We start from the raw sequence: 26929 nt of genomic DNA, 5'->3' as shown, positions 1-26929 counted from the left end.
TCCGTCCCTGGAACTCTCCAAGTTCCGAGATGAAATCTTTTATGGGGGTGCTTCTAATAACTATTTTATTACTCTCTGCAAATTGTGCAAGTAGAAAGCCATTATTGTTTGATTCTTCATGGAGTGAAAATTTCCCTGCAACCGTTCTAACTGCACTTTCTCCACCCACTTGAGCATTCAAATCCCCCAGCACCAGTATCATATCATGTTGTCTGATCTGATCTAATTTGTTTGTCAAAACATCATAGAAATCTTCTTTTTCCTGCTCATCAGTGTCCTTGGTGGGGGCATAGACAGATATCAACGTTATATTTCTGAACCTCCCTTTCAATCTAATCATGCACATTCGGTCTGATATTGGTTCGAAATTGAGCAAGTTCTTTCTCATTTCTGCCGTGATGAAGAAGCCAGTACCACCATAACCAGCCCTATGTTCTGGACCACTGTACAGCAGAGAGAATTATTTTTTATCAATCTTACCTGCACCTTGCCACCTTGGGCCATATGAATAAAGTTGAGCATTTGCTTATACTTTTAAAATATGGAGCATTTGCTTCATTTTCTATGAATAAACGTGAGCAAAACCTTTTGCTCATGCTTATCAAAAAATAGTTTGAGCATTTGCTCAAGAGTAAAAGCTTATACTCAAAACTGTATGAATAAACTAGAGCATTTTCTCAACTTTTGAAGCAAATGCTTCAAAAAAGGTGAGTCTAGTCTAGAGCAGCTTATCACCTTTTGCTCATAGTAAAATGGCTCAACTAATTTGTATGAGGAAGAGGAGACTATACCAGATACGATCACAACCAATAATTGAGCTTTGTTATGGGTTTCGTAACGTGTTGAAATTTTTCCGGGGTAGGGTTGTTGGCCCTACGCCCAACCCCCAACCTGGAGGACCAGGTCATTTTTTCGGATTTCCCTCCCTAGCCTTTGGTAAGCAAATACCAAACTACAAGGCAGCAGTCAATTTTCTTCCAGGGTTTTCTTCCCTTAGCCTTTGAATATCCACTGATCTCCGTCTGCAAGGCAGTAGCTTTGTTGCTGGTTTTGGTCCACCCCGGGTATTTGATTTCCTCACTACCCCCTATATCTAGAGGGCATTCCCCGATCCGCCACCTGGGGCGCATTCATTCAGCATTCATTACTCATACATACATAACACAGTAGCCTAATATGATATTCTCTGTTAACATAATATTATTACCCATTTATCTCAAAACAGGTACCAGGTACCCATAACAAATGGCAATAAATCAGCATCAAAATTCTTATGCACATCGTTACGACCTTGATAGACTTACTAACCAGTGATCAAGTCAGTTGATCATTTGTGTTTTGTCAGGCTTAATCGGGCTCAAACATTAACTACGAATTCATTCGCTTAACCAATCATTCTGTTTGTTGAACCTCTCTCTGAAATTGAGTGAACAATAGTTCTAGTTTCTGTTTTTTAAACTTCTCTCTTTCAAATGAAATTAAAAAAAACTCAAAGCCCATAAGAAATAAAACGCATTAAATCAATATTATTCTAACTTGAAGTTTAGTTGAGCATGTACAGAGCATATTAGAGCATAACACAATTTTTTTCCTTCAAGAGAAATAACTGATCGTAAAGGATTATCTTCGCTTAGCAATAATTGCTGTCATTACAAATAGTGCACAGCTTATGAGGATCAGCTTTGCTCATATGTTGTAATGGTAATATAATTAAAGGTGATGAATTTTCACTCTGAGAGTGTGAGGTATTTTTCTGCTCATTCATGGTGATGCATATAAGCATTCTCCATTGAGTATGTTGATGTGTATAGAAATCTATAATGTATTTATGTTTGTTATTGAAGAGAATAAGTTTGCTGGACAGACTACTGTATGTATTTATGAGCTGTTAATGCAAACATACATAAAGCCAAATGCAAAACCGTCGACTTGAATATTAGACTTCAGTTCGCTCGGTCAATTATCAATATTATATTTTTAATAATTTGCAGTGACATGATCCGTGGATCTGCCCAGTTTATCAGGCATCATCATTGTCCCCATTGTTTCTCTTTTCTCAAGACTTGTAGCATACATTCCTGAAATCGGAACATAAAATAATAGATTTACATTTACGGTGACCTTACAATCATCGATTAAGATATCGTTAGAATTGTCAGCAATGATTGAATTTGAAGCATTTATGTTTTCTATAAGAAATGCTGACAGTTTAAATTGAGTCACCATAGTAAATAAGCTTGAGTTGGTTTTTTAATTTACACATAAATTATATTGTAAAGTCATAGTTATTTTTGAGTTCATCGATGAAGACAATAAATTGAGACATGAAGTCAAGTTGGTATGCAGCACAAAAGCTTAATAAATTGCGCCTGCATTTAATGTGCGAATCTGATCGATGGCCGTCCGTCCGCCCCCTCAGCCATCCTGTGATCCAAATAATCGTAATGAGAGAACACAGGCAAACTTCTCGAAGCGGTGTCATCAATCTCGCGGAGAAAGTAGCTGCAGGCTCGAAAGTTGAAGCTGCCCACCGTTAGCAAAGATAATAGAATCGTTGTGTGTGATTGTATTCAAACTACTTGTTTGTCGAAACAAACGTCGACTTGTAGTAGGTTACAGGTGGATTGCATTGTCTGGATGTGGATGTGGATGCAAGTCATCCAAGTGTTACAACTTCCACATTCGAATTCGTTATTGTCGGCTCAAGTTGCCGATCTAGTAATTGGATTGACTTGCAAGCGATAAATCATTGCCTCAAATTGATAGTTTCCAGGACAGTGCTTTGCCATTTAATAGGTTCGAAATGTTTTTCAAGTTATATTTGAATTATCTTGTCAGATAGATTGAAGAAAGTTTCGGGATTAGATTTTTCTGATATATAAGATTGAAAAATTTCCAAGACATGATTTGAGTTCACTTTTGAGTATACGTTGGAGTTTTATGGGTTTCATAGCTTTCATGAGAATTGATGTAATTCAACAAAAGAATAGATTATTCGTGTAGTCTCTCAGAATACATAGTCTACTCTGATTCCATCGGTACTCTTAATCTTTATGAAATATCTGAAATATAATCTTCATGCAAATGAAATTTCAAATTCCAATGTCAATCTGCTTATTTTAACCATTCCAGCTTCTAATGTTTTTTTAAGTAAATAATTTTTGGAAAAGTTTCTAGAATACTTTTAGATCTATGGCTTTGAGCTATCCTTCAACTTTCTAGCCTTTTACAGTGATCCACTTCCATTGTATTACATAGTTAATATGAACCAATCAATGTTGGAGTCTTTTTTGGAAAACTGTACTGTGATTCAAATGCAAATTTTATTTTCTTCAACCTTACTTTTGACAATGTTAGTTCGTGCATTTAAATCATGAAAAGTTATTTCCATTTAGATAATTAATTATCACTATATTCTCCAAGTGAAACAGTAGATGAAGAATACTAAGCTGAATAAGATGAGCTCATCAAGCTTCCTTATTCATCAAGCTTGGACTGATTAACCAGATTTATTTTACAGCTTACCAATATTAGAACAGTACAAGTATAGCCTAAGTAAATCATATACGACTCAAATTCATGCAGTCTATTATAATTCTTTTTTCTCATTTCCCTCCAAAATTATTTCGTCTCCCACTTTTGATTTTCAATATTTATATTGTATAATTATTGTATAGTTGTAGAACATTTTCATAATGTATTTTTGATAATCATCTTAAAACCAACTTGAGGCTCAAATCATCGTAAGGTTGGTTTGGTACTATTATTTTCTTACAATCATGTTGAATACGACATTACTTCTATTTGTAATTTATATTCTAGGATGTTTTGTTTTTTAATATTGATAGAGGTAGAAAATGAGTTGTAAAATTTATTGACACAAATACAGATTGAATAGTTCACATAACGTGCATTAAAGCATTTAACAACAAAAACCACTGGGTTGTAAAACGAGATGGAATCACTCCCTGCAATAGAATAAAATAAAAAGTACATTTTTTCCTTTACATTGATAATTCTAGAGCTTCTCGCCATAACAGGGGTCTTCCTCCACGAAAACATTCGAAAATTCCTTTGATGTAAACAATTACGAACGCTATCAGGCGTAAAGGACTTTTAAAGGCAAGCATCACAAATTCAAACGAATCCAATAGAATCTTGTTTTGTTGTCAGCGTTTTCGATATAAATTTGCTTGCACAATATCCAGTCTGATAATAATGCCCACCCAGTTCTCGAGAATGCTACAGCTACACGAGTCAGTGATCACTGCACTGAACAGCTGCCACAAACTTGAAGATCGGTTGAGAGTCCGACTCAGATCCCCCCGGAGCCAGCCAACAATGTCTCAGGTCAAAAGATCTCGCCTGACCTTTCCTCACCTTATAATCTTGGCCCATCATTATGCTAATATTGCGAGTGACCTTTGGACATTTTGTAACGCCAAAACTCCCTGTAATTTGTTTCGTTTTATTTGGTTTAGTTTTGAGTTTGATAAATTACATTACAGTTCAAAATCAAAAGAAAACTGTAATGAAAAACTTAATCATTAGACATATTATTAGAATAAGAGCTTCTATTTATGCAATAGTTATTATTTACTCCCACCACAACAAGCTTTGCGCATACCATCGCGATTTGAGTGAGGGACTATTTTTAGTAAAAATCGGCAGAACGTGATTTCTTTAATTACTTTGGTTTTTTTAATTTCTTTAATGTACAATAGTGAATGAAATCGACCCTGAAATTCAACACAATAAAATGAAAAGCCATGAAATATTACATTCAAAACAATTTCTCATAAGACCAGCATGTATGCATAGATACTCTAATTTTGCAGTAATGGTTGTTCTACGCATCATAACATTCAAATTGATTATGCGAAATGTGAGTCCTCTGGATGAATGCATGTAGTGATTAGGCTCTTCAAATAATGATGAGCACTAATCGACAGGAAACAAGACGAAACGAAGAAGACAAGCAGATATCCTCAATCTGACCGAGGAAGTGAAAACAGATTTATTGATTGGCCATTTAAACGGAGATCTCTTATCCGAATCGAAAGTAATCACTGAACTTTCGTTTGATGAGATTCATGTATTCGGGTATAATACAGTTTGAGATTGATTAACTGTATAAATAAAATACGCTTTTTTAAATTAAATAAATTTCATTGAAATAAAATGCACATCTTTCCCAAGTTTTTAGTTTGAAAGCTTAATTTTACTGTAATATTAATGTCTATTTCCCATTGGTGGGTAGACATCATCGCGGATATAATATTCCCTTGGTCCCTCTTGCTCCCCCTTGTAGTCATGCTATTAGTGCTCATAAAAATGTTGGTGTATTTTGATCTTCGAGGTCACTATTTATTGTAAAATCAATACTTCATTGAAATTTCCTACAGAGAAATATTGATGAATTGCATGCATCGTGTACCTTTCTAGTTTCTATCCGGATCGCAACCATACATTTGTATGCATTACATTTTACATTATAATTCATGAGCCATCATTGTTGGATATCTGAAACAAGATACTTTACTCCATATATATACTTATAATCAAACAAAAGGTGTACAATAGTTTTGAAGAAATGCATGATCAAAATGAGGTTCAATTCAAAAAACCTGTCTTAACGTATATTTAACTATTCCACTAGAAATTTATCACCTTGTTGACTTTTCACATTGTGGGTACACTTGCATTTTCATCCAATAATTACTATGTGACCTCCCTTTCATAATGTGAATGCCATTGTTCTATCACTAATTATTCCAGAAGCATGTAATCAAACCATAATTGCGTGGTTATTTCCATATTGAATGGATGATAGCCACATTGGATTCAATAATCTTTTTAAGGACATGATACATCTTTACTCACCTGGAGCCTTGCTACTTCAATTTACCAGTGCAATGCAACTACAATTTTTCTGTTGATGTTTTTCTATGCCCTTATGAAGGCAAATGATTTCATGCGGGTCAGAACTGGGTCTATTAGCGAGCCATTGTTATAACACTATCAGTTATTGAGTAATTGATTATTATTTTGTAAATGACAAAACTTGCAATCATTCATTTTGAAATTGAGTGCAAAAATCAAATAGGTATTAGCTAATAATAATTGGTTTACAAACTCAAAAGCAATATTTATATAGGCCTATATGAAAATGTTTCCAAATTATATGAGGTAAAGGTTTTATTTGTTCTGGTTTTACTGAACTTTAATCTGATAGGCTTGATAAATTCCGTTCATTTTAAATTACTTCTTCCAAAATTCACGCACTTGTTCAATTCTTAGCAGTATGGGCTTTTCTGTTATTCTTGTTTCAATGTATTTTATTCTCAAATTCTTACTTTAGCTTTTTTAAAATCTCAGAATGGTTAATTCTCAATTTGCAGTGTTTAGTAGACTAAATCTATATGGGCCATCTCATACAGCACCCGTGTTATGGGAGAGAAATACATAACTATGCTCTCAATTAACAAATTATGTAAACGTGTGAGAAATGCAGCTGGTCTCTAAAAGACATACAGCTCATGTTTTGTAATGCGTGTTTCGATTAATTCCTTATTTAATAATGGCAAACTATTATTCTTGCTGTTGATTAGATACAATGGGAGTCTCGACAGTGTATTCAATTATATCGCCTCAATTTCTTGTTGGGTATTATGTAAGAAATTAATAAACTGCATTTTACATTAGTTCTACTTTATTTTACATTGTTGAGATGCTATTCTCTTGTACAGAAGTCACCTAGTCAGGTCTGCTAGTGCAATCACAAAACTAGGAAGAGAAACGTGGGCTTTTTAGATAGATTATAAAGATAGTGATTTGCCTGTCTTATGATTTAAACAAAGGGCCGAGTAAATGACGTGGAAATTTTACTTAGAGAAAGTAAACTCAGTGGCTTATCATATCATTAGACGTTCCAAGTGGCTGGTGAATCTGTTTGGGGAAAATCATATAATGAGTTGGAGACTTCGATTTGGGCTAATGTGGAGATATCTCTCAGGATGACTCATAACAGTAAATCATAAAGCCGATTTCTTCAAAAAAGTTCTGAAATTATCATCTGCTAGTGATGATTTACGCAACATCACGCTTTCATAACGGAAAAATATGAGAATTCTCACGATTTTGTGGGTAATTTGCAAATTACGAGTTACAAAGTAGGCCTTAGTAATTAATGGATCTCATGTTATGCCAATTCATTAATAAAAACATTCTCATAGAATCAATGTAATTCGTTGTAAATACGTATTACCGAAGTAGTTGAGATTTTCGAGAAGTAACTATATTTATAGAAATCAAATTTAAAATGCGTATTCACAAATGACAAAGATATTTTGCGAAAACTTTCTTCAATTCACTTACTTGTTCTGCGGTAATCTATACGTCCCACAAAATCTACGGAATCACTACATTTATACTGTCATAATAAATTATTATGATTTCGTAATTGAGGAAGCTTTCTAGTTTGATTTTTTAAAAATTTATCATGGATATTAAAGAACAAGTAGCAATACGTTAGTGATAATTATTTTTCTCGTTTAAGAAAGATTAATTCATTCAAGCTTGTAGTTTTTTGGTTCCACTTCGGGATTAAAAGAATGTGTATTTTTTTCAAACTTAATGAATATCACTTTTTTGAGATATTTTTCCTTGATAACACTTTTTCACTTTCAGACTTGTGTTCGTGTTGCAATACTCCCATTTTATTTTTCCCTTTGATTTCCAAACATCAATTTAGAGGAGAATATTTCTTAATAAAATATAAATTCTTAGTTTAGTAATCCTGCATCCTGAATCCCCTTGAAGGCAAAATGCTGAACCATTGTAATTTGATTGCTCAAGGCTTAAGTTGTAACAGATGTGGTATAAAGATTTGATGAGGACATAGTGGGGAAACTGCTTTCCTTCATTTCAAATTTTTGTAAAGATTTCGAAAGATATATTTTTTGTTAATCGTTTTTTTTTTCAATTGTAAGTTGAATAGCAGTGAGACTTGAGTGACATCGGTATTTGTATTAGTTTTTATTGAGATTAGAAAATAGTAGAAAGGCATTGGATTTCCGAAGGTCCTCTCACCAATTATATCATTTTTCAATCTAGAAATAATTGATTAGCCAATTGCAATTCAATGCATGCGAGCTCAAATTCTCACTTCTCACCTAACTGCTTCCTGCTTATGAGGATTAAGTCTTGTTGAGTTCAAAGTTAGCTGTCAGAAGAATTAGGCACAACTTATAACAGCAAGTGTTATTACTAATCGTAAGGCTTCGTTAAGTTTTTTCTGATTACTTAACCAAGATGAAGATTTGAAACACTGTGAGGGAAGCAGTGTTATGTGAAGAATCAATCTATTCATTTTTTCTTTTTGTTCTCGATGCAAGGACTTCTGGACAAGTGAATATAGCACAGAAAAATAAGGAGGAGGAGGAAGAAGAAAAGTATACTAATAAAGTGAACACAACAGGGATACAAGTACTCTTATATAAGAGCGGAGTTTGTCTAAGAAGAAGAAAAAGAGGAGAAGAATAATAAGAAAAAGAAGAAGAAACTGGAGAACAGAGAATGAATATTCAAGAATTAATTGGGAAAATTATGAAGAGAAGGAAGACAAAGACAGAGAATTGAAGAAGAAATAATAAGGATAATAACAAGAAAAGATGATGAAAGAGAGTGTGAGAAGAATGATAAGAAATGATGATATGACAAGAAAGAAAAGGTGACAAGAAGAGGAGGAAGGAAGAAAATCATATGAAGAGCAAGGAGAAGAAGAGGTCAAGATGAAATATACAGAGAACGATGATCAGAAGAGGAAAAAATTGTAGAGGATTAGACAGAAGAAAAGTGAAGAGAATTGGAGAAATAGGAATAAAAAGAAGATGAGAGGAAAGAATGTTAAGATGAGGACGTAGAAGGAGGAGAAGGAGAAAAGTGATGATGAAGAGGAGAAGGAAAAGGAAGAAGGTTATGAAGGAGAGGAAGGAGAGGAAGAAAGATACGGAAGAGGGGCAGATGAAGAAAAATATTGATGAACGATGAGAGGGGAATGATTTTAACGGAGAGTCAGATGAAGGATAAGATTGATTGAGAGAGGAGATTTGCAAAGAAGATGAAGGTAGATTTGAATCAAGAGAAAAATAAGAAGGATAAGATGATGATGATGAAGAGTTATAAAAATAAGTGAGAGGAAGAAGAAATAGGAGATGAATAGATATAAGAAAGAGAAAAGATAAAGATGTATATAGAGAAGATAGCTTACGTCCCCTACTAATGGCCGTATCTTCTGCTGACTGGAGTGAAGATAGCACAAGTACGTCTTCCCCCATCAGCTGGATCCCCTGCGAACGAAAGTCAAAGCCTGACACCTCGCGGAACGCAGTCTGGAGTCTGCATTCATTGCAACGCTTGCGTTCTGTGCGGTAGTGCCGTATCTCCATCAGCAACTCACCAATATTGTGTATCAAGTTTCTTATCACCTGCGCGCTTAGTTGATATTTTTTTGTTTAATGTTGGATGAAAATTAGTTCTTATTGAGTTAATATTTGCAGGAACCCTGCTTCAAGTGAATTCACTAAAGTCGGCGTGACTTGGTTGTTCCTACGATGAAAACTCACCTGCTGAAACCGCCTCCCTTACACTGTCCATGGTAAGTTGTTACTAAATCCCTATATTCACTTGTAAATTATGATTTAAAAATTGTCTTATTTTGGTTTATAGTCTGATTGGTTGAGTAGTCGGCTTTATTGATTTTTTTTAGGATTGAAGAATGTATCACTAGGTATAAGACCCATTGCACCTGAGCATCACATCTATATGACTGTACAAACATAAAAGCAGCAATCAGCAGCAAATAAAATGAATATGATAGCGGTAGGTTGACACAGATCTCCTAGTTTTAAAGTAGATCGGATTTCTAATGAAATATAATATTATAAAGTGTTTGTTCTTAACGCTCATTTGATTACTATCAAATTGGAAAAATTCCCTCTTCCCTACACAGTAAGAACCGCTTCGATTCGAATCCTACAAAACTAAGTATCAGGATTTCCAAATTCAATGGAATTAAGTTGATAGGGTTGGAATCTTGGTACCTTACTTATTAGAAAGTTATCGTTCATCAATCACTCAATAGAATTTATCTATTACTATTTAACATGAAAATCTCTCCAATTGTTTTGATTACTTCTCCCTACTTCATTCCTACTTTGTTACCGACTTCAATCATATTCGATCATAACCATTCATGAACTTCCACTCACAGCTATCAAAAGTCAGCTCAATTTTATTGTAAAGACATCATCCCTTCAAATGTAATTCACTAAAAAAAATCATTGTTCTTTCTGGTCTAAACCGACACCTGCTTTGTTTTTTTATCTCTTTTCTAGTATTTCATATAGCACTTTGTCCAACTATTTCTGCTGAGAATCTTTGAGAATAGACCACATCCATTATCACTTATTTTCCATTTTCGTCCCAATTAACGTGAAGTTGAGCCGCTTGCATTTATTTTAGTACAGACAGTAGGCCTATATAATTTAGTCCAGTATAACGTTTCCAGAGACTGTCATCAGTTTTACAAACGCTTATTGAAATCTAATAATAATATTAAAATGCATTGTTTCCAAGGAAATTCACATTATTTATCGAGTCATTGACGATTATCCAATTTTTAGTGTCGATAATTCGTTATAATCATAGATTATCTATTTACGTAGATAATAATATAAATAATCGTAGATAATCACTCGTAGACTATCAATAAAATCTAACTTAATTCATAATGTATATTTTTCTAATTCCGACATCTGACAATATGGCTGTTTCTGACACTACATTACTATATTCAAAGAGTATTTTTTTCAAAATTACTATTCAAATGTCCATGCTCCAGCAAATAACATGCAGTTTCTGGATTTTCAAAATAAGCACGAAAACAAAGTTGCCCACCATAACAGTAATGATAATTTTCAATGTAGGCATACAACATTGGGTTTTTGAGTTCTTGAAACTTGATACTAAAAATATATGCTAGTTTGCTTATTTGATTCCAAACTCACATAATGATACATTTTTCTGGAATCACGCATTCTGCTCTATGCGTGGAATAGAGTTACCGACCACACTTTCAATCAGTGTTCAAAATCGAAATCTGTCTGTCAATAAAAATTAGCAACTTTCACTTTTATTGGCATTCATTAGATAAATTCAAAGAATGAGTAGCATCCTCTCAGTTGTGATTTCGACTTTCTTTCTAATGAAGCAGTCCATCATTTCTTTCTCGTTTCACATGTAATGATGATTCCCTCGAGGAAGCGTATGTACGGTGCTCTTGATGATGGGACAAAAATATCGCTGGCAACTGTTCTTCTCTTGTGACATTTTGGAATTTGACTAATAGTAAAAGATTCAAATTTTGTTTCCGAGAAATTCACTCAAATTGTAATACTCCTTTGAATCATCGTTCTCTCCAGTATTCAATGACAGAGAATTTTGAATTTGAATCTCCTACTCTTCGCATGTTCAACAATAAAATTGTTTGGAAATCGTCACACATAACAAAACAAAAAAAATCACAACAAAAAATCATGCATGTCATAAAAACACTTATCAGCCAGCCAGTCCTTCAATTTTTTCTTGAGCTGCACTCTATTGTCAATGTCCTTAAGATTGTGCGGCAGGGAGTTGATCATTTTTTGGCTCATATGAATTGGATTTTTCTCGTAGAACGATGTCCTATGTTGTTGTATTCGATAGGTGTTTCTTGTGCGCGTGTTATAATTGTGTAGGTCAGCATCTCTTGTCCACGTCGATGCATGCTTGAGACCAAATGCTACAGACTCCAGAATATACAGGCAAGGTAGTGTGAGCGTCCCTGTTGCTCGGAATAGTTCTCTACATGGAATTCCAGGCGGTTTTTGAGCTTTATTCTAATTACTCTCTTCTGTGCTCTGAATACCCTGATAATTTCCGGTGACGTGCCCCAGAAAAGTAATCCGTAGGTAAGAAGAAGCTGAAAATTTTCAAGAAACGCTTGGATATCTGGATCCCCCTCTATCGCAGGCTTAGAACACAATCCGTCAAAAATATTTTCCATTATCCGTATATTTTCTTGATAGAAGTCCATCAATTTTCTTAAATAAATAGGTTCCACCAGTATGTTTCGTACAATGGCAAAGTGAGGCTTTCATTGATTTGTTAATTTAAGGTACATAACTTGAATGGAAAAATTTATCCCATACTATTATTCCTTATTTTACTTTTAAAATATAATTCACCTCAATTTCTAATTACAAGTCATGAATCAGTCATGTTAAAAATGTTTTCATTTGTCACATGTGGTTCTATTGTTGTTGATGTGATAAGGTGGTTTGATTTTCTATATTATTTGTCTGAAGATGTCCTCCAGAAACCTCCAATTTTGAAACTATTGCTTCATCCATATTTTTTTTCGAATAGGACGGTTCATAGCACGCTAGATAGTCGGTCTCATAATAATTAATAGATATTATTTAGGTATTGATATAGATCTATTTAGAATACACTGCCATTATTTGTGGTTGTACATGATTTTTTTGAATAGATTTGTGTCTCATTTTTCCAAATCTTCTAAAATTTTAAATCTCCAAATAAACTTTGGAGCACTCTTATCGAATTTTATTGTTTCCATTTTTATTCACATCATCACTCACATATTTTGAGTTTGTTTTTTTACTTTCCTTGCCCTAATATCATAGGTAAGGAAAGTATTGCTTGCCGGAAAAAATTAAGGTGTGTGTTGTGTGTGTGTGTGTGTGTGTGTGTGTACGTACACGATATCTCATCTTCTAACACGAACAATTTCGATCAAATGCAATTCAAGATGTCGGCTAAAATAGCGAAAATGTTGTCAAAAACAGGGGTTTTCGCGATTTTCTCAAACGGCTCCAACGAGATTTTGATCAAATTTGTACCTAAAATAGTCATTGATAAGCTCTATCAACTGCCACAAGTCCCATATCTGTTCAATCTTCAGGACCTCTACCCCATCTATGTAAAGTTTGATTTTAGATTTCCAATTATCAGGCTTCAAATACAATTTAAACAAAAAAATCAAGTGGAAAAGATTGAACAAGAAAATCTCTACAACTATTGTCCAGTAACATTTTCACCTAAAATTGAAAATAAGCTCAAAATTCGAGAAAATGTGATTATTCAAATTGAAACTTAATGATTAGGCAACAATTCTTTTAAGAAGTATGAAAATTTTCATAACGCCAAGGAAACTTGTATGAGTGCTCCACATCAGATTTTTTAAAGATATGGTTTGGCTGATTAAGGCTGTGCAAACGTTAAAAAAACTTTCTAGTGGTGATATTTTTCAAAGTTTTTCGATTTGTATACTATCAAGCTATCAAAATGACAAAGTTTTCTCAGATTAACATTTTTTTCCGATCTTTACTTATAGAGGCATGAGCGCCTAAAGTTTAAATTTTTGGGACAGATCATTTCAAATTCGGCAAGAGACAAATCCATAAAATTTTGAGGATAAATTCTTCATGGTATTGTTGATTGAATAAACAAACATTTTCTGAAAATATAAATTCTTGAGAAAGTTATTCAATTTACCAAAAATAACTCAACTGAAAGCTATTTTTTATCATTTTTAGTAAATTTTCTCAAAAATTTATATTTTTGGGAAATTTCATTTAATCAACAATAGGTACCATAAAGAATTTATCATTAGAGTTTCATGAATTTATCTCTACCGAATTTGAAATGATCTGCCTCAAAAATTTAAACTTTATGCTCATATCTCAAATACTGTAGTTATGATTCTGGGAGAACATGAGTTCATTTTCGTTCCTGAGAGACCTTTTTCATTTCTAAAGCTTGATAATAATTATACAAATCAAAAAATATCACCTGTAGAAAGTTTTTTTAGCCATTACACAGCCTTAAACTTATAGGTTTACATTTTTTTTTCAATGTTGATTAAACTTATAGTTTTCATTCATTTTTCCAAAAGTCACACAATATTTCCAATGCGATCTTTTCGAACATATTATATCCTATCATTCTATCTAGTTGATAGCACGTAGAAAACAAACAATAATGTTTAGAAAGAAGTAAATCGGAAAGAGGAGAACTGACAGCGGGACCCAGCTAACAAGCAATTAAACAGTACTAGACGCAGACGCACAGTTAGCTGATAGTGTCTAGAAATTATTGTTGCGAATAGCAACTGCTATTGTAACTTCCTTTGGTTGCATTACTCAAGGTCTCACGGACCCACCAGCTACCAGCTACAAGCCACCATCCATCGACAGCCGTGCATCCGCTATTGATGACATCGACTAATAAAAACAAGGCATCAAGATCGAAAAAAACGATTAATTCATAATAATAAAACTCACACGAGATGATTTCGGCAATCAAACTCATCTACATTAGCACAGTTTCACAACTACTACACGTAGACTGCACCTCAACAATCTCTGCACAAGTGCTCCATTCATTTTTCTTGTTCTCGCTGAAATAATACTCTTGTTTTCTTTCGTGTTGAATTGCTGTTAGCTGAGCAGCTTCGGTGAAAGACAACATTTGCTTGTGCAATCCATCATTTGGTTGTTTGACAACTGCAACAAATGGGAATTACTTTGGAACAGTTATTGTTGTTGTGCTCTTTTATTAATAAATAGGTAAAATTTACAACCTTTATCAGTATACTGTTGGTTATAGGCGTTACAGCCTACTATGAGATATCGATGTCAAAATTCTTATTATAAATACTGAAGGTTGAAAGGATCTCAATAAAATTCAAGCGAATTCTAGATGAGGATATAGTAGCCTAAATGATTCTAATGTGGACAATTTTCCCAACATGTACCTTCCAATAGTATGGTAATGTAATTCGTTCATGAGCTTTCAAGAAAGTTAGAAAATTATTTTCTTCTGGTGTCAATGCTAAACATTTTTTTAATGCTATGGCATAGCTTTCGAATTTTCTTGAATTGGCATTTTCCTAATTGTAGTATTTGAATAGTTTAGTCAAAACTCATTAAACGTTTATTGTTTATATTTTATGTGACACCCGATTGACCCAATGAACATTATTCGAGGAAACAACAAAATGGAGTATCAATGATCAAGATAATGCATGAGCCAATTAGAGTGAACTATAACGATGTACTACTTGCATGTGATTGGTTAAAACTGTTCATTTCAGTTACTTGGAAAATCGCATTTGCCATAGAAATTTGTCTCCACCAATGGGGTCGCATATCGAACTCAAGTATGACATACTATAAGAAGCATTTTTTCCGAGTTGCTTGTTTTAACGGATTTCTGATTATAGTTGAAAAAATCAATTGATTTCTATATATATTGGTAATTTCAAAAAGGATTGTAAGCAGCAAGTTTTTGAATCTGCGCCCTCAGTGAAGACATAATTCTCAATCTATTTTCCTGTTCAATATGTTTTTTCTTTCATTGAAGCACGTAAATTTTACTATTGCAAGCTTTTGTGACAAGGAATTAAATCTTTAAACTTTGACGTTTTTCACTTATTTTTCTTATTTGATTGAAAATATATAAATTTGATTCTCCAAATTGAAGATTTGTTAATATCCCTCAATGACCTTAGTCATTCATTCTACATAGTTCAAGCGAACCTAGAATCCAAAAGAGGAACATTTACTATCTTATATACGTGAATTTTTAATAATTATACATGCATCTTATGAATTCGACACATTCCATACAATAGTTTTGTTTATCTACCACGAATAGGTCATATCATTATTAGGTCTCCAGACCTTTGAAAATTCTCGTATATTAACCATAGAGTAAATAGACAGGATTGTCTGTAATTGGACAGTATTTTGTATGAACCACACAACTAGAGTATAGTTAATCCAAGATTCAAAAGTAAACTCAGTATTAAGAATTCTCGAATATAACTTCTCTTGGTCTCTCGAGGTACGGCACGTTATGTCGGGGCTCCACTCATTGGATCTGGAATTTCCACTCTTTCGGAATGAAAATGTGTGTGGCTTACCTGTGTGTGGGATTGCTCTAATCCATGACGGTTACCCGATGACGTGAGGAGTTGTAGAAGTGTAGTGTGGCCTAGGTCATAAGTCGAGACCTCGAGTCTGATAGCTAATCGCCCAAACAGCTATCCCGACTGCAAAATTCGCTCTGCCTGTCTGTCCATCAGTCTTGACCTTAGCAAGGGAGAAGGACGCTACTGATTATAGTCTTCACACATTCGCATCAGATGACAGAATCGAGAGTGCATCCTACAAGGACATTAAACTAATCCTTCTACTTGAGATGCGAAACGACTCATCTAATTATCATCATCTCGGGTATTGCATAAAACCTGGTGAAATTTGCATCCTCGTGTACCATGAACGGATCAAGAACTCATCAATTTTAAGATCGTAATTTGTTCATCCATAATCCATCCGCTAAGCTGGATTTTGTTTTATAATGTATAAGCTAGTTCCTTATCATTTTTCCACATCGTTGGAATCTTTCCGCTTCCAGGAAACAAGTAAGGAAATAACTCAATTAACCTCTCTTTTGGTGGACAAAATTATGAGTTTCATGAATACTTTATCACTACCGGATAACTTTTCAGCTTCGAAGAGTGGTGGGATATAAAATGTAGATTGAATAGCGGGTTCAATATTATGATGGATGAAGCTGCACCAAATGAGGAAGGGGAGTTCATTGCATTCGACTTGACTAATTACTGAAAGGTCATTTAGAATCTCTTCCGTGTAATAAGTTGCACTCACAATACATTGTGTATCATTCATGACGCTTACTTATAAAGCAATTTTTAAATTATGAGTTGAATAATGTTTGGTTGTTTTTCATATAGAATCATTATTTTTAAATGGGTTTGTTTTTTTCAATGTAAAGTCGTGTCCACACTGAAAAATGTTCTACAAACATGTTTGAAGAAAGAGTTGGGGCAAATTTTGTTATGTTTGACAAACAATGTTTGCCCGTGACCAGTGTAGACGCGTCACCAAACAAAATATTTGTAAGTGGGGAGAACAGTTTTTTGTTTTACAGCAAACACTGAAAATGTTTGGAAAAGCAGTAATTTTTTGTTTGACAAACAATGATTGTCCAAACTTTTTAAAATGTTTGTCCCTGAGCTCCTCAACAAACATGTTTTCCGAACATGTATGTCGAACATTAGAAACAACAAATTTTGTTCAGTGTGGACATCCACGGCTTATGTCATCAATTTATACGATATGTTCCAAGAACACTATAAGAAAATTCACTCTTGCTGTTCTTTGAAAGAAATTTATATCCCTTTTGTGAACTATTTTTAACGACACTACAGTCTAAAATCTTTGAATATTAGTAATTAAAACTATTACTCACTGTGGAGCGCTTTCGGATTTTTAGAATCCATTTTCAACACTCGACAAACAACACTTCAACACTTTCCTAATTTATAACCTATTTTATTAATTGATTAATTTTTATATTATTATCCAAATATTAATAGAATAAATAGTTATCTATAATTTGTCTTGTGAACAGATTGAATAATCTGCCATAAATGGGGATAAACTGCGGTACTAAAAATCTAAATTTGAAACTGCAAAATTGCTTGGAAATACTATCAGATTTCCTAATAACATTGAGACTCTTGATTGTATGATCTAGTATGGTCCAGTATACTATAAAATCAGAGACTAGTTGTATCACACGCACTACACGTACCACACATATGGAAATCTCTAATGTAAACAATGAAGCAATAAAAGTCAACTTATAGAAGGGTCATTTTAAGATAAAGGACTGTGGAGGAGGAACCGGCTTTCTAGACGTTACGTAATCTCTTGGGCTTTGATAAAGATGGTCCAACTTTTCTTAAAATCCATCTAGCTAATCAGTCAGTCGTCTTGTTCCGGACTAAATAGAATAATGCCGCCCACTCAGGACTCAACAGTGCTGGACATATTTAACCACAATGAAAGGAAGTTACATGTCATGAGATGGATCGCATTCATCTCTTGTTTTATTGTCTCGAAGTTTCCACAATCACAGACCACGAACTTTGAATCGAATAATAGCCAAAGTATCCATTAATTTTAGCCTACGATATACATTCCGATACACGAGCCGATCCGATTTAATAGTTGGCAGACTTTCATTTCACATAAAATGAACTCTGACCTGGTGAAGTGAAGAACTGTGCGGTGTGCTGTGTGGGTCGTGGCTGCTTCTCGTGACTTCCTTGGGCTTGGGCCGTGCACTCTGCTTATTATTCTCTTACTTTCCGAACCACAAGCCAATGAGAGTGATATAACGGGAACCGAACGCAACAAAAGAGAGTGAAGATGCATGCGTGCACCAAGAATAAAGCATTTATGCTATGATTCATATCTAGCCAGGAACAACATGTTTTGTGGTTAACCTATTAAGACTGTCATTGGGAAGTATCTAAAATGAATATGATCTTTGGAGACTCTCCGCAGTCTCATTAACAAAACCGCGAAATATTTGGTGAAATTTGTATCATTCTTCATCGTATCAATGACATATCTCACTACGGTGCCACTCTCGAACCCTCTTTGGTTGAATATTGTATGCTTTCCTTATAAGAGCAGTATTTAAATTCATGACCAGACATGATTAAGAAAAAATCCTCAAGTGATTCTTCTTCTTCTTCTTCTTCTTCTTCTTCTTCTAATTTATAAAATTATGATACTGTATAAATACTGTATACTGTATCTCTATTATGTTCGCTGATCCATTTGCCCTTTAGAGCTCCTCCCAGCTAGTTCATATATGAGACTTAGCTCTTATAAGCTTCCTTGTATCTCTTTTGTGTTAACTTTATTGCTTTATTTTGTGTTCATCTTTAGCAAAACATGTCTTTCGTGAAAGAGCTGAGACCTATTTTAAAGAGGTTAACTTGATGGTAATCCCAGAACAAGCTTTCACTGCACTTTATATAAAGCCTGCATTCAACCGATATCATCCAAGCTACATAATACTTTGAATTGAACTTCATATCTTTTTACACATTTGTGGTCATATGTATGTGTTTCCAGTCACGTTATTCTATTCATAACCAGGAATTCTCCCTCGAAAACTGAACTTAGTCTACCTGCATTATGTAATGAAGTGATCTCTGTCTACACACTCGGTCACTAACCTGTAACCCAAATGCTTCTCCACCCTTTGAAAACAAGTCTGTAGCTGTAATTAAAAATTCAGTACTTCATTCAAGATTCTATGATTATTCATTAGAAATTATTTACGAGTATCTTCCCAAATATTGTGTTGAATTTGAAATTCATTGGATTCCCTTTCAATGGGTTTTGAGATACATTAATAATCTCACCTTCTTTGTTCAAATATTCCACCCGCAAGAATTTCAATAATTATTATTCCATTGATGATCTAGATTAAATAAGCGATAGGCCGATTAAATTAAGGCCATATAATGCATTAGATAAGCTTTCGAATAATACTTGTATTTAAAGGTATTGTGCCTGAGATACAATTTGGAATATGTATTGTTCCCTGGATTGAAATTCAGATCCATCATCCAAGTGGATTTCTTTTACAATTCATTTAGCTGACGAATGTCAGTGAAAAAGTTTAATTTTACTTGAACATATTAGGAAAGAAACTTGAAGAATATGTAGTAATTAATGAACACTGAAGATATTCTCATGGTATTTTGAGTACTAATCTACAAGTTCCAAGAAGATAATAATGTATTTATTGCATTACTTGCAGCGTGTTTGTCATACACGTCGTTTGACAAGAAGCCACACGTCACGACAGCTTTATCACCTGTATATGACACTTAAAAATCGTACAATATTAATTCCAGTTACAATGTTACGCCATCTGTCAATGCTTGCGAAAGAGTTTCCATTTGAATCTCGAGGCTACATCATCTTCGACTTTTTATGTGTCTGAAACCTAATGTCAACTGAGGTGAAGAACACTTATGACGATGGATAAGTGCCTGTTAGAAATTATTCTTGACCCCTTTTCTTTCTGTTGATTCACAAATTATCTGTTATTTATTGGCCAATCGATGAACGTTTTCTCAAATTGAAGAGCATTTCTAATACTTGTAATGAGGGTATATGTGTTGATAACTAAGATGATCCTTGGTGGATGAATGGGAATTTTTTTATTACAAAGAGTGATTTGCCTCTATTCCACCTGAAAAGCACCTGATTACCTGTACAGTACATGATTCCATATATTACATAATTATTATAGTACATATATTCTCAGAAGATAAAATTTTCTATAAAATAACTAAAACTAGATGTTAATGATTGCACCAAGCTAATGTTCTCTTCATTCTCCCATTAATTATAATAAATTTAATTTCATAATTTTTCTTTCTAGCTAAAGTAGGATCTTATCTTATAATATTTATTGACAGGTATCATTGCCAAAGTCTTTGGTTAATTAATTTCTTCTCCACATTCAAAAAATGTTACTGTTTCTTGTGTATTGTTTTCTCACTGCAGTATGTACTTGTAATGTAGATTCTAAAAAAGGAACAGTGAAATAGGAATATCAAGAACTAAAGTGGAAAAATGATATCCATATAAAAATGATTTGTGATGGTTGTTAGAAGAATATATATGTAAAGAACGGGATCAGGTCAGGTTAACGAGTCAGTCATACAGGTATATCTATGGAGTGATGTTCTAGTTCTCGATTCTGGAAGTATGATACTATCAACTCTAAATGCAGCCCCTGTTTTATCCGCTGGTAGTGAAAATTGTAACAAATTATTTGTTTTTTTATGAATTTCATGCAAATTTGAAAAAAAATTGTTGACCCATGGATGGACTAGTACGTAAGTAATTATAGACACATACACTTCAATTGACTATTTACATAGCCACCTCTAATACATGTATTATATGCTATTTATCAATTCACTGCTTGGTAACCTTGATAGATTTCAATTAGTGGTTCATGATAATTGGAATAAATCGATACTTTACATACATTCACAATCATCTCGATTCAGATATTTTTAGGAGTTTTTGAATAGAGGACTTGAAATCCTTGCTTAAAGGTTAAAAAAATAACCGCTTCAAATAGAGGAATACTATTCAACAACCAACCAACAATTACATGCGACAAAAATGTTCACATTATTAATTTGTATGATGTGGCCGCTGATTCTACTATATTTATTTACTCAATAAAGAGTGAATCTCCATACACTCTTTGATTTTACCTTCTGTTGCTTCAGATAACAGGCAGGTGACGTGCCTGGAGAATTATTATTGTCGAGCTTTCCAGAATGCAAAGATCACATGCTGACATGCTACTGAATGGTTATTCTCATTGTTTTTGGGCATTGAGATGATGAGGCTAGCTACTCAATTGATACAAAACTAAGATTGTAAAAGTCACACATGACATCTTGTTCAGTGAATCAAATATCTCTGGAAACATAAATTGTCTTACTTTTTGACCGAGAGAATAGGTTTAATATGTGGAAAATATTGCAATAATATTCTTGTACCGCATATATGTAATCTGCTGTATCAAGTCAGTTGTATCAAACAATATTTTCTATTTAATGGTACAATATTGAATATTCATACAATAGAGAATAATGTGATCGACAAATAGTTAAGTAGACAATCATGTTTTATGCTTATTTTCAAGTTGAAATTGCTAAACTAGAATAATGAGAATGACAGTGCATAACATATAACATTCTCAACTTGAGAATCTAGAGACAGATCAGGAATGTGCAAGAAAGACGTAAGTAAACAGACATACATACATAAGTGTTGGATTCACAATAATTATTATTACAGTTGAAGAAGATATTAAGTTTGAAGATTCGCACGCAAAGATGTAATCCACGTTGCAAACTCAGCCTTGAACATTTTCTTTATGAGATGATGTTGACCTTCAATAAAATTTGAATAGTTACTCTACAGGATTCCGGCCAAGCAAGCATAACGGATATTTATACGGCTATAATTTCTTTGGAAAGTATTAAAGACATCAACCGTGCGATATTCTCGCATTCCCTAGACTGGGAGTGATTTTTAAAGACTTGTAACAACGCTCTCAACATACAGAAGCCGAGGGTTCAACCGATACAAAAAACCGTTCACTATTGGAAATGTGAATTATAATTGCGGAAAACCTACATGATCGTGACATTTGCAAGTTAAATGTAGCTCATTTGCAATTTAGATGATGATGATGATGTTGTGATTGTAAGATGTTCATACCACTTATTCTAACTGACAATCATCTTCTCGTTATGTGGTGCACAGATCAAATTATTACTCCACCATTGATTAAATAGTATAACAAATTCATTAGATTAACCTTCACTAAATTCTGGCAGCACTTGTAGACGTATTTCGTTGTCCGAATTGCGATTGACATGACAAGTAGCGATTGACAGGTAGACAAGCAGACGTCCAGCTTGATTGAAATATTTCATTTACATAAATTATCAAATTTATTGTTTTTATTTTTATTGAAACATAAGATAAATTAAATTTGTCGCTTTATATTTTTAATAGTCTTGCATCATTGTTCCATTTTTAACATTTTGATTCTGTGTCAGTCTGAATTTCCATTTGACTTATCAACGCAAGTCAATCAGGAAAGGCACCTTAACACATGTTTTAATTTTCAGCTCCTAATGATCTGAATAGAATTGACAACTTGTCTCTGTTGATCGCTCCTACAGATTGTACGCCTGCATGTACGTGATCAACATTTTAAAATGTCAGTTTAAGAAGACCCTACTTTCATGGAATTGATTTTAAAAATGTGATATAGACATTTCATTTATTCGGATTCTGAGATCGTGAAAAATGATAAACTACCGAAGATTCTCCAATTAAAATTACTTCAATGACAAAGATTTTTTGACCAAAGATTCTCCAATTAAAATTACTTCAATGACAAAGATTTTTTGTATTTTTATCGTAGTTTATTGTGGGTGTAGGCATGTAGGCTACGTATTACCATAGAATATTTACTTACATGGAATAAATACTTTCTCTATGGTATTACCTTAACATATACTATCTTCATTGAACTAGTTGTCTAAATCAGGAAGAAGAAACGTTTTAGAAAGGTATAAGTTATTTCTTATTTCCTATTGTATTGATTTTATAAGATGATCCATTATAAGCAGAGTAGACATTATTATAAAGCATTATTTCATGCTATTGGTACCAGATCGTCCATTTTGGTTCGTTGTATCTTGTATCATGGAAGGCAAAGATAATACCTTTCTGAACTGTACAAAATACATTGAGCATGAAAATTCAATCAATCATTCAGTCAATCTTTGTCTGCTGTACCCAAGAAACCTAATAGCCTTTATATCTTACTTCAAGAGTGTTATAGATTGTAGATCATCAGCCTTTAGAATAAAAAGTATTTCTCAAAGATTCCACTCTCCAATACCGTTAAGACTTGTATTCAACATGAAGATTTTGTCTTCTATGATTCTTTTGCTCAATGAATCATGAGCGCCTAGTCATTGCTTATTTCCTTGATGGATCATCTCGCCATCCAAATCAATCTGCCAATTGCACGATCTAAAGCTAAGCTTACCAATACCTTTCTATGATGTATTACAAAACCAATGATCTATTTATTTCTGATCGAAATCACGATATAGATAAGAAACATCAGCAGGATGGTCTACAGAACATCATAATTCAAGAATAGATTATCTCTATTGTCTTCTCAGCTATGATTTACAGTCCATAACTATTAGGCTGCAATCAATCAAATTTATAATGAGAACTCTGAGTTTGTTCAATACACTTCGATTTTACTTAATTCTTCATGATACTGAAGCATGCTACTGCTCACTGCAAACGTTTTCACAAGATCTGTAAAAACATAAGTGTTTATTTTTCCAAATGGAAATCATTAGACAAACGAAATAAACCTAACTGCACTCATCGAGACACGATTGCGTCAATATTTCTTCCACGATAACATTAATATTTTATCATTGAATCAACTTCTATTATTACTTTAAAACAATATAATTTCTCAAAATGAGTGAGTTCATTTTCGCATGAAACTCATTCATACTGGAAAATGTAGCCTACCGTGTATGAAAAATTACAATAAATTTTGTATTCACTTTACATACCTATTCTGTGTTGAATAATAGATGGCCCAACTGTTAAGAATATCTGCTTCAAATTTGTAATTTATGTTAGGATTAGTGTTAAAATATACTTGGTAACAGCGCTTCAAAGAACAGTAGGAACTCTTTCTCTTTCCTCACTATAATTTATTTCCTCTATTGGTACAATAGATATTGACAGACTTCTATTTTTATTATTTTAAATGATTTTTTATTTATGAAAATTCAAAAATAGTTCAAAGAGTAATTATCTATTTTTTACTAGGCACGATTTACATAGTCTCTTCTTGTTTCACACTCGTTCTCTATTACATCGAAACCCCTATAACTTCAAATAACCTTATATCATATCCTTCCTACATTCAATAAATGTACCGTGCCTAACTTATTGTTCTGGATCTTTTAAAACTTCAAACCTAGATTTGGTTGGAGAAGCAAGGAGTGGTTGGTGAAGAAGGATCCTTCTTGAACAATCCAATCAATTCAATTAATTGCCATCGATTAAAGTTCAAATAATTGATATTGTTTACATCTATAAGAGCAGTCGGAAAACAATTGGCAATTGGATACTGTATCCAGTGTAGTATCCTATATTAAATTATTATTATTACCTATATCTGCTTCTAACAACATAACAATCACTAACAATCAAATCCTTGAAATTCCTAGTACTCTTACGAGGACCCAACCTTCTATTGTCGCTCCATTATCAACACAAATAACAATGAGCGGTAATGAATTAATACTAGCATTGAACCTAAGTGCATCACGCAAAATAATGAACTTGCGCTGAACAGCTTTAACTTAGTTTGCGGTTGCTGTGAGATTATAATAGACGAGGTGCTACTCATTCATGGAACTACTACTACTACCTGCTTGATTTATTCTGTCGGGAAATAGACAAGCTCATTCAGCCAAGGCTGAACCTTATTTTTAATCAGTTGTTTTTGACTGTGGTAGTGATCCTTTCTTTTACATTTTATTTAAATTGTGATAATAATTGAAATAGTCTATATTTTATAACATGTATATGAACAAAATACACTCAACATGAGTTTTTGCTATAATTCTCCAGTCATACTAGTTTCTGATAAGAACTAGGAGACGCGTTCTTTTTACAATTTTAAAATTTTATGGTCCATCAAGAATCCCATCTCCCACTTGATTGAATATTCCAGCTCTAATAGATCTCACAAGATACACCTTGTCAAAATCGTTTGAATACGACCTTAACGGCATGAAAGGAGAACATCATCCTGTTGAAACCTTTCTAAATGGGCTGTTTAAGATGATTAATATCCAACAGCTGTGAGGTAGTCACGGGTAATCTCAAGACAACCAAGTAGGATAATCTGTAGGATTATAAAATTGATGATGCTACTCAACAACCATAACTCATCCTGTGACTCATCGAACGTGTAATTCACATTCTGCCAACATATCAGTATTCAAAATTTAATCGACTTCATAGTTTTATGATGATGTTCGTAACGAATTCACTGGATGAGATGCTAAGTCTGATGGTAGTTAGAGATAGTAACATGTCTATAAAGATTAGAAGATCTTTGCATGTGGCCTATGACCACATATATTTAGAACGAGTCATCGTGACATTGTCGTTTTGGGCAAGGTGTGAATAACTGTCAAATTCAATTTGACGACGATGTTCACATCGTTATCGGTAATCGGCAGATAATCAAATCTTGGAGCAATCAATTTTCGATAGTGTTCAGGTCTGCGATGGTTCGTTTTTGACCTTTTGTGTAATGTGGATCTCGACTGGTCCATTGGCAGATGTAAGTCGGCGATTGTAGTTATTGTGGATGATTCAAGGCCCTTTGAAATCGGAGATAGTTGGACTATGATTATTTATATGTGGCCCCCGGTGCCGTTATCTGTTTTTCAAATGTTAACTTCACAAAGCGATCATTACAACCACAAATTTTAGCACCGTTTGTTAGCTACAAAAGCTGCTTGAATACAGTATGTGGGAGCTTTAGTAACGCTAATACTTTCTATTTTTCACGGTTAGATGGCAAAAGAACAGCCTTATAATGATATCAATACGGTATGTTGCGTATGCTGCGTTTTGCTTGGACCTTGCACTAGTTCCCAGAATAACTGAAGTTTCTCACCGATATATCGCCCCGGCAGGATTCAATTTTTCGCGCTCAATTTCTGAATAACTTACTCATTAAACATTTCTACAGATTCATGAGAAGTTGATTCACTTCTTATTATTTAATAACAGATCTTTGCTACTGTAGACGTCTTTTACCCAACTTATTATGCAACGTACTTGACTGGACTTCACTTATCCTGGTGAGAATTTATTAGCATCATCTATTTAAAAGGTCCATCGCTTTCTATTACAATAAGCTATACAGGTAGTAATTGGCTCTTCAACTCGAAACGATGTTGAAATTGAAAATAGATGTGGATTGAAACAAAAGCAGTAGGCTACAAACAGTAACAAATGTTAGCCTACCTTTTATACTCTTTGGCTGCAGTATGCTGTTATTCGAAGGACAGATGAAGTGGGCACTCATTTTATTAATAGAAGAAGCTATGGCATAGAATACAGAAGATCGTTGAAAGATGTTTACAGCATCCATAATAAATAGAATCAAGTCTACTAATATTTTTTCTAGTAAATTGTAAACTGAACTCTTTCAATTTCTATTTTATCAGAAAAATCACTATTAAATAAAAAAGCCAATTTCATTTATTTTTGTATAAGATTAATAAGTTTAATAA

General features: G+C 33.6%; 1 protein-coding gene and 1 long non-coding RNA gene across 3 annotated transcripts in view; one reads left to right on the top strand and one right to left on the bottom strand.

Annotated features, from left to right (window-relative positions):
• LOC111061992 overlaps nucleotides 1-26929 on the top strand; it is a 188735-nt gene that overhangs the window by 91139 nt on the left and 70667 nt on the right. The window contains 1 exon segment of the mRNA XM_039427355.1: nucleotides 9561-9658. Coding sequence (XP_039283289.1) covers nucleotides 9615-9658 — 44 coding nt within the window. The 5' untranslated portion in view covers nucleotides 9561-9614.
• LOC120351150 lies at nucleotides 1957-22106 on the bottom strand. 2 transcript variants are annotated; one of them, XR_005571197.1, is made up of 4 exons: nucleotides 21815-22106; nucleotides 16049-16217; nucleotides 5438-5523; nucleotides 1957-2078 (listed from the first exon to the last, which is right to left on the bottom strand). It is a non-coding gene; the product is annotated as an uncharacterized LOC120351150 (long non-coding RNA). The 2 variants fall into 2 exon arrangements; XR_005571196.1 differs by lacking the exons at nucleotides 1957-2078; nucleotides 5438-5523 and adding an exon at nucleotides 14512-14627.

The sequence above is a fragment of the Nilaparvata lugens genome, chromosome 4 (genome assembly GCF_014356525.2).
Source record: "Nilaparvata lugens isolate BPH chromosome 4, ASM1435652v1, whole genome shotgun sequence".
Lineage (NCBI taxonomy): Eukaryota > Metazoa > Arthropoda > Insecta > Hemiptera > Delphacidae > Nilaparvata > Nilaparvata lugens.
Note: the sequence above shows the minus strand (reverse complement) of the source record. Positions and strands in the feature narration are given on the sequence as shown.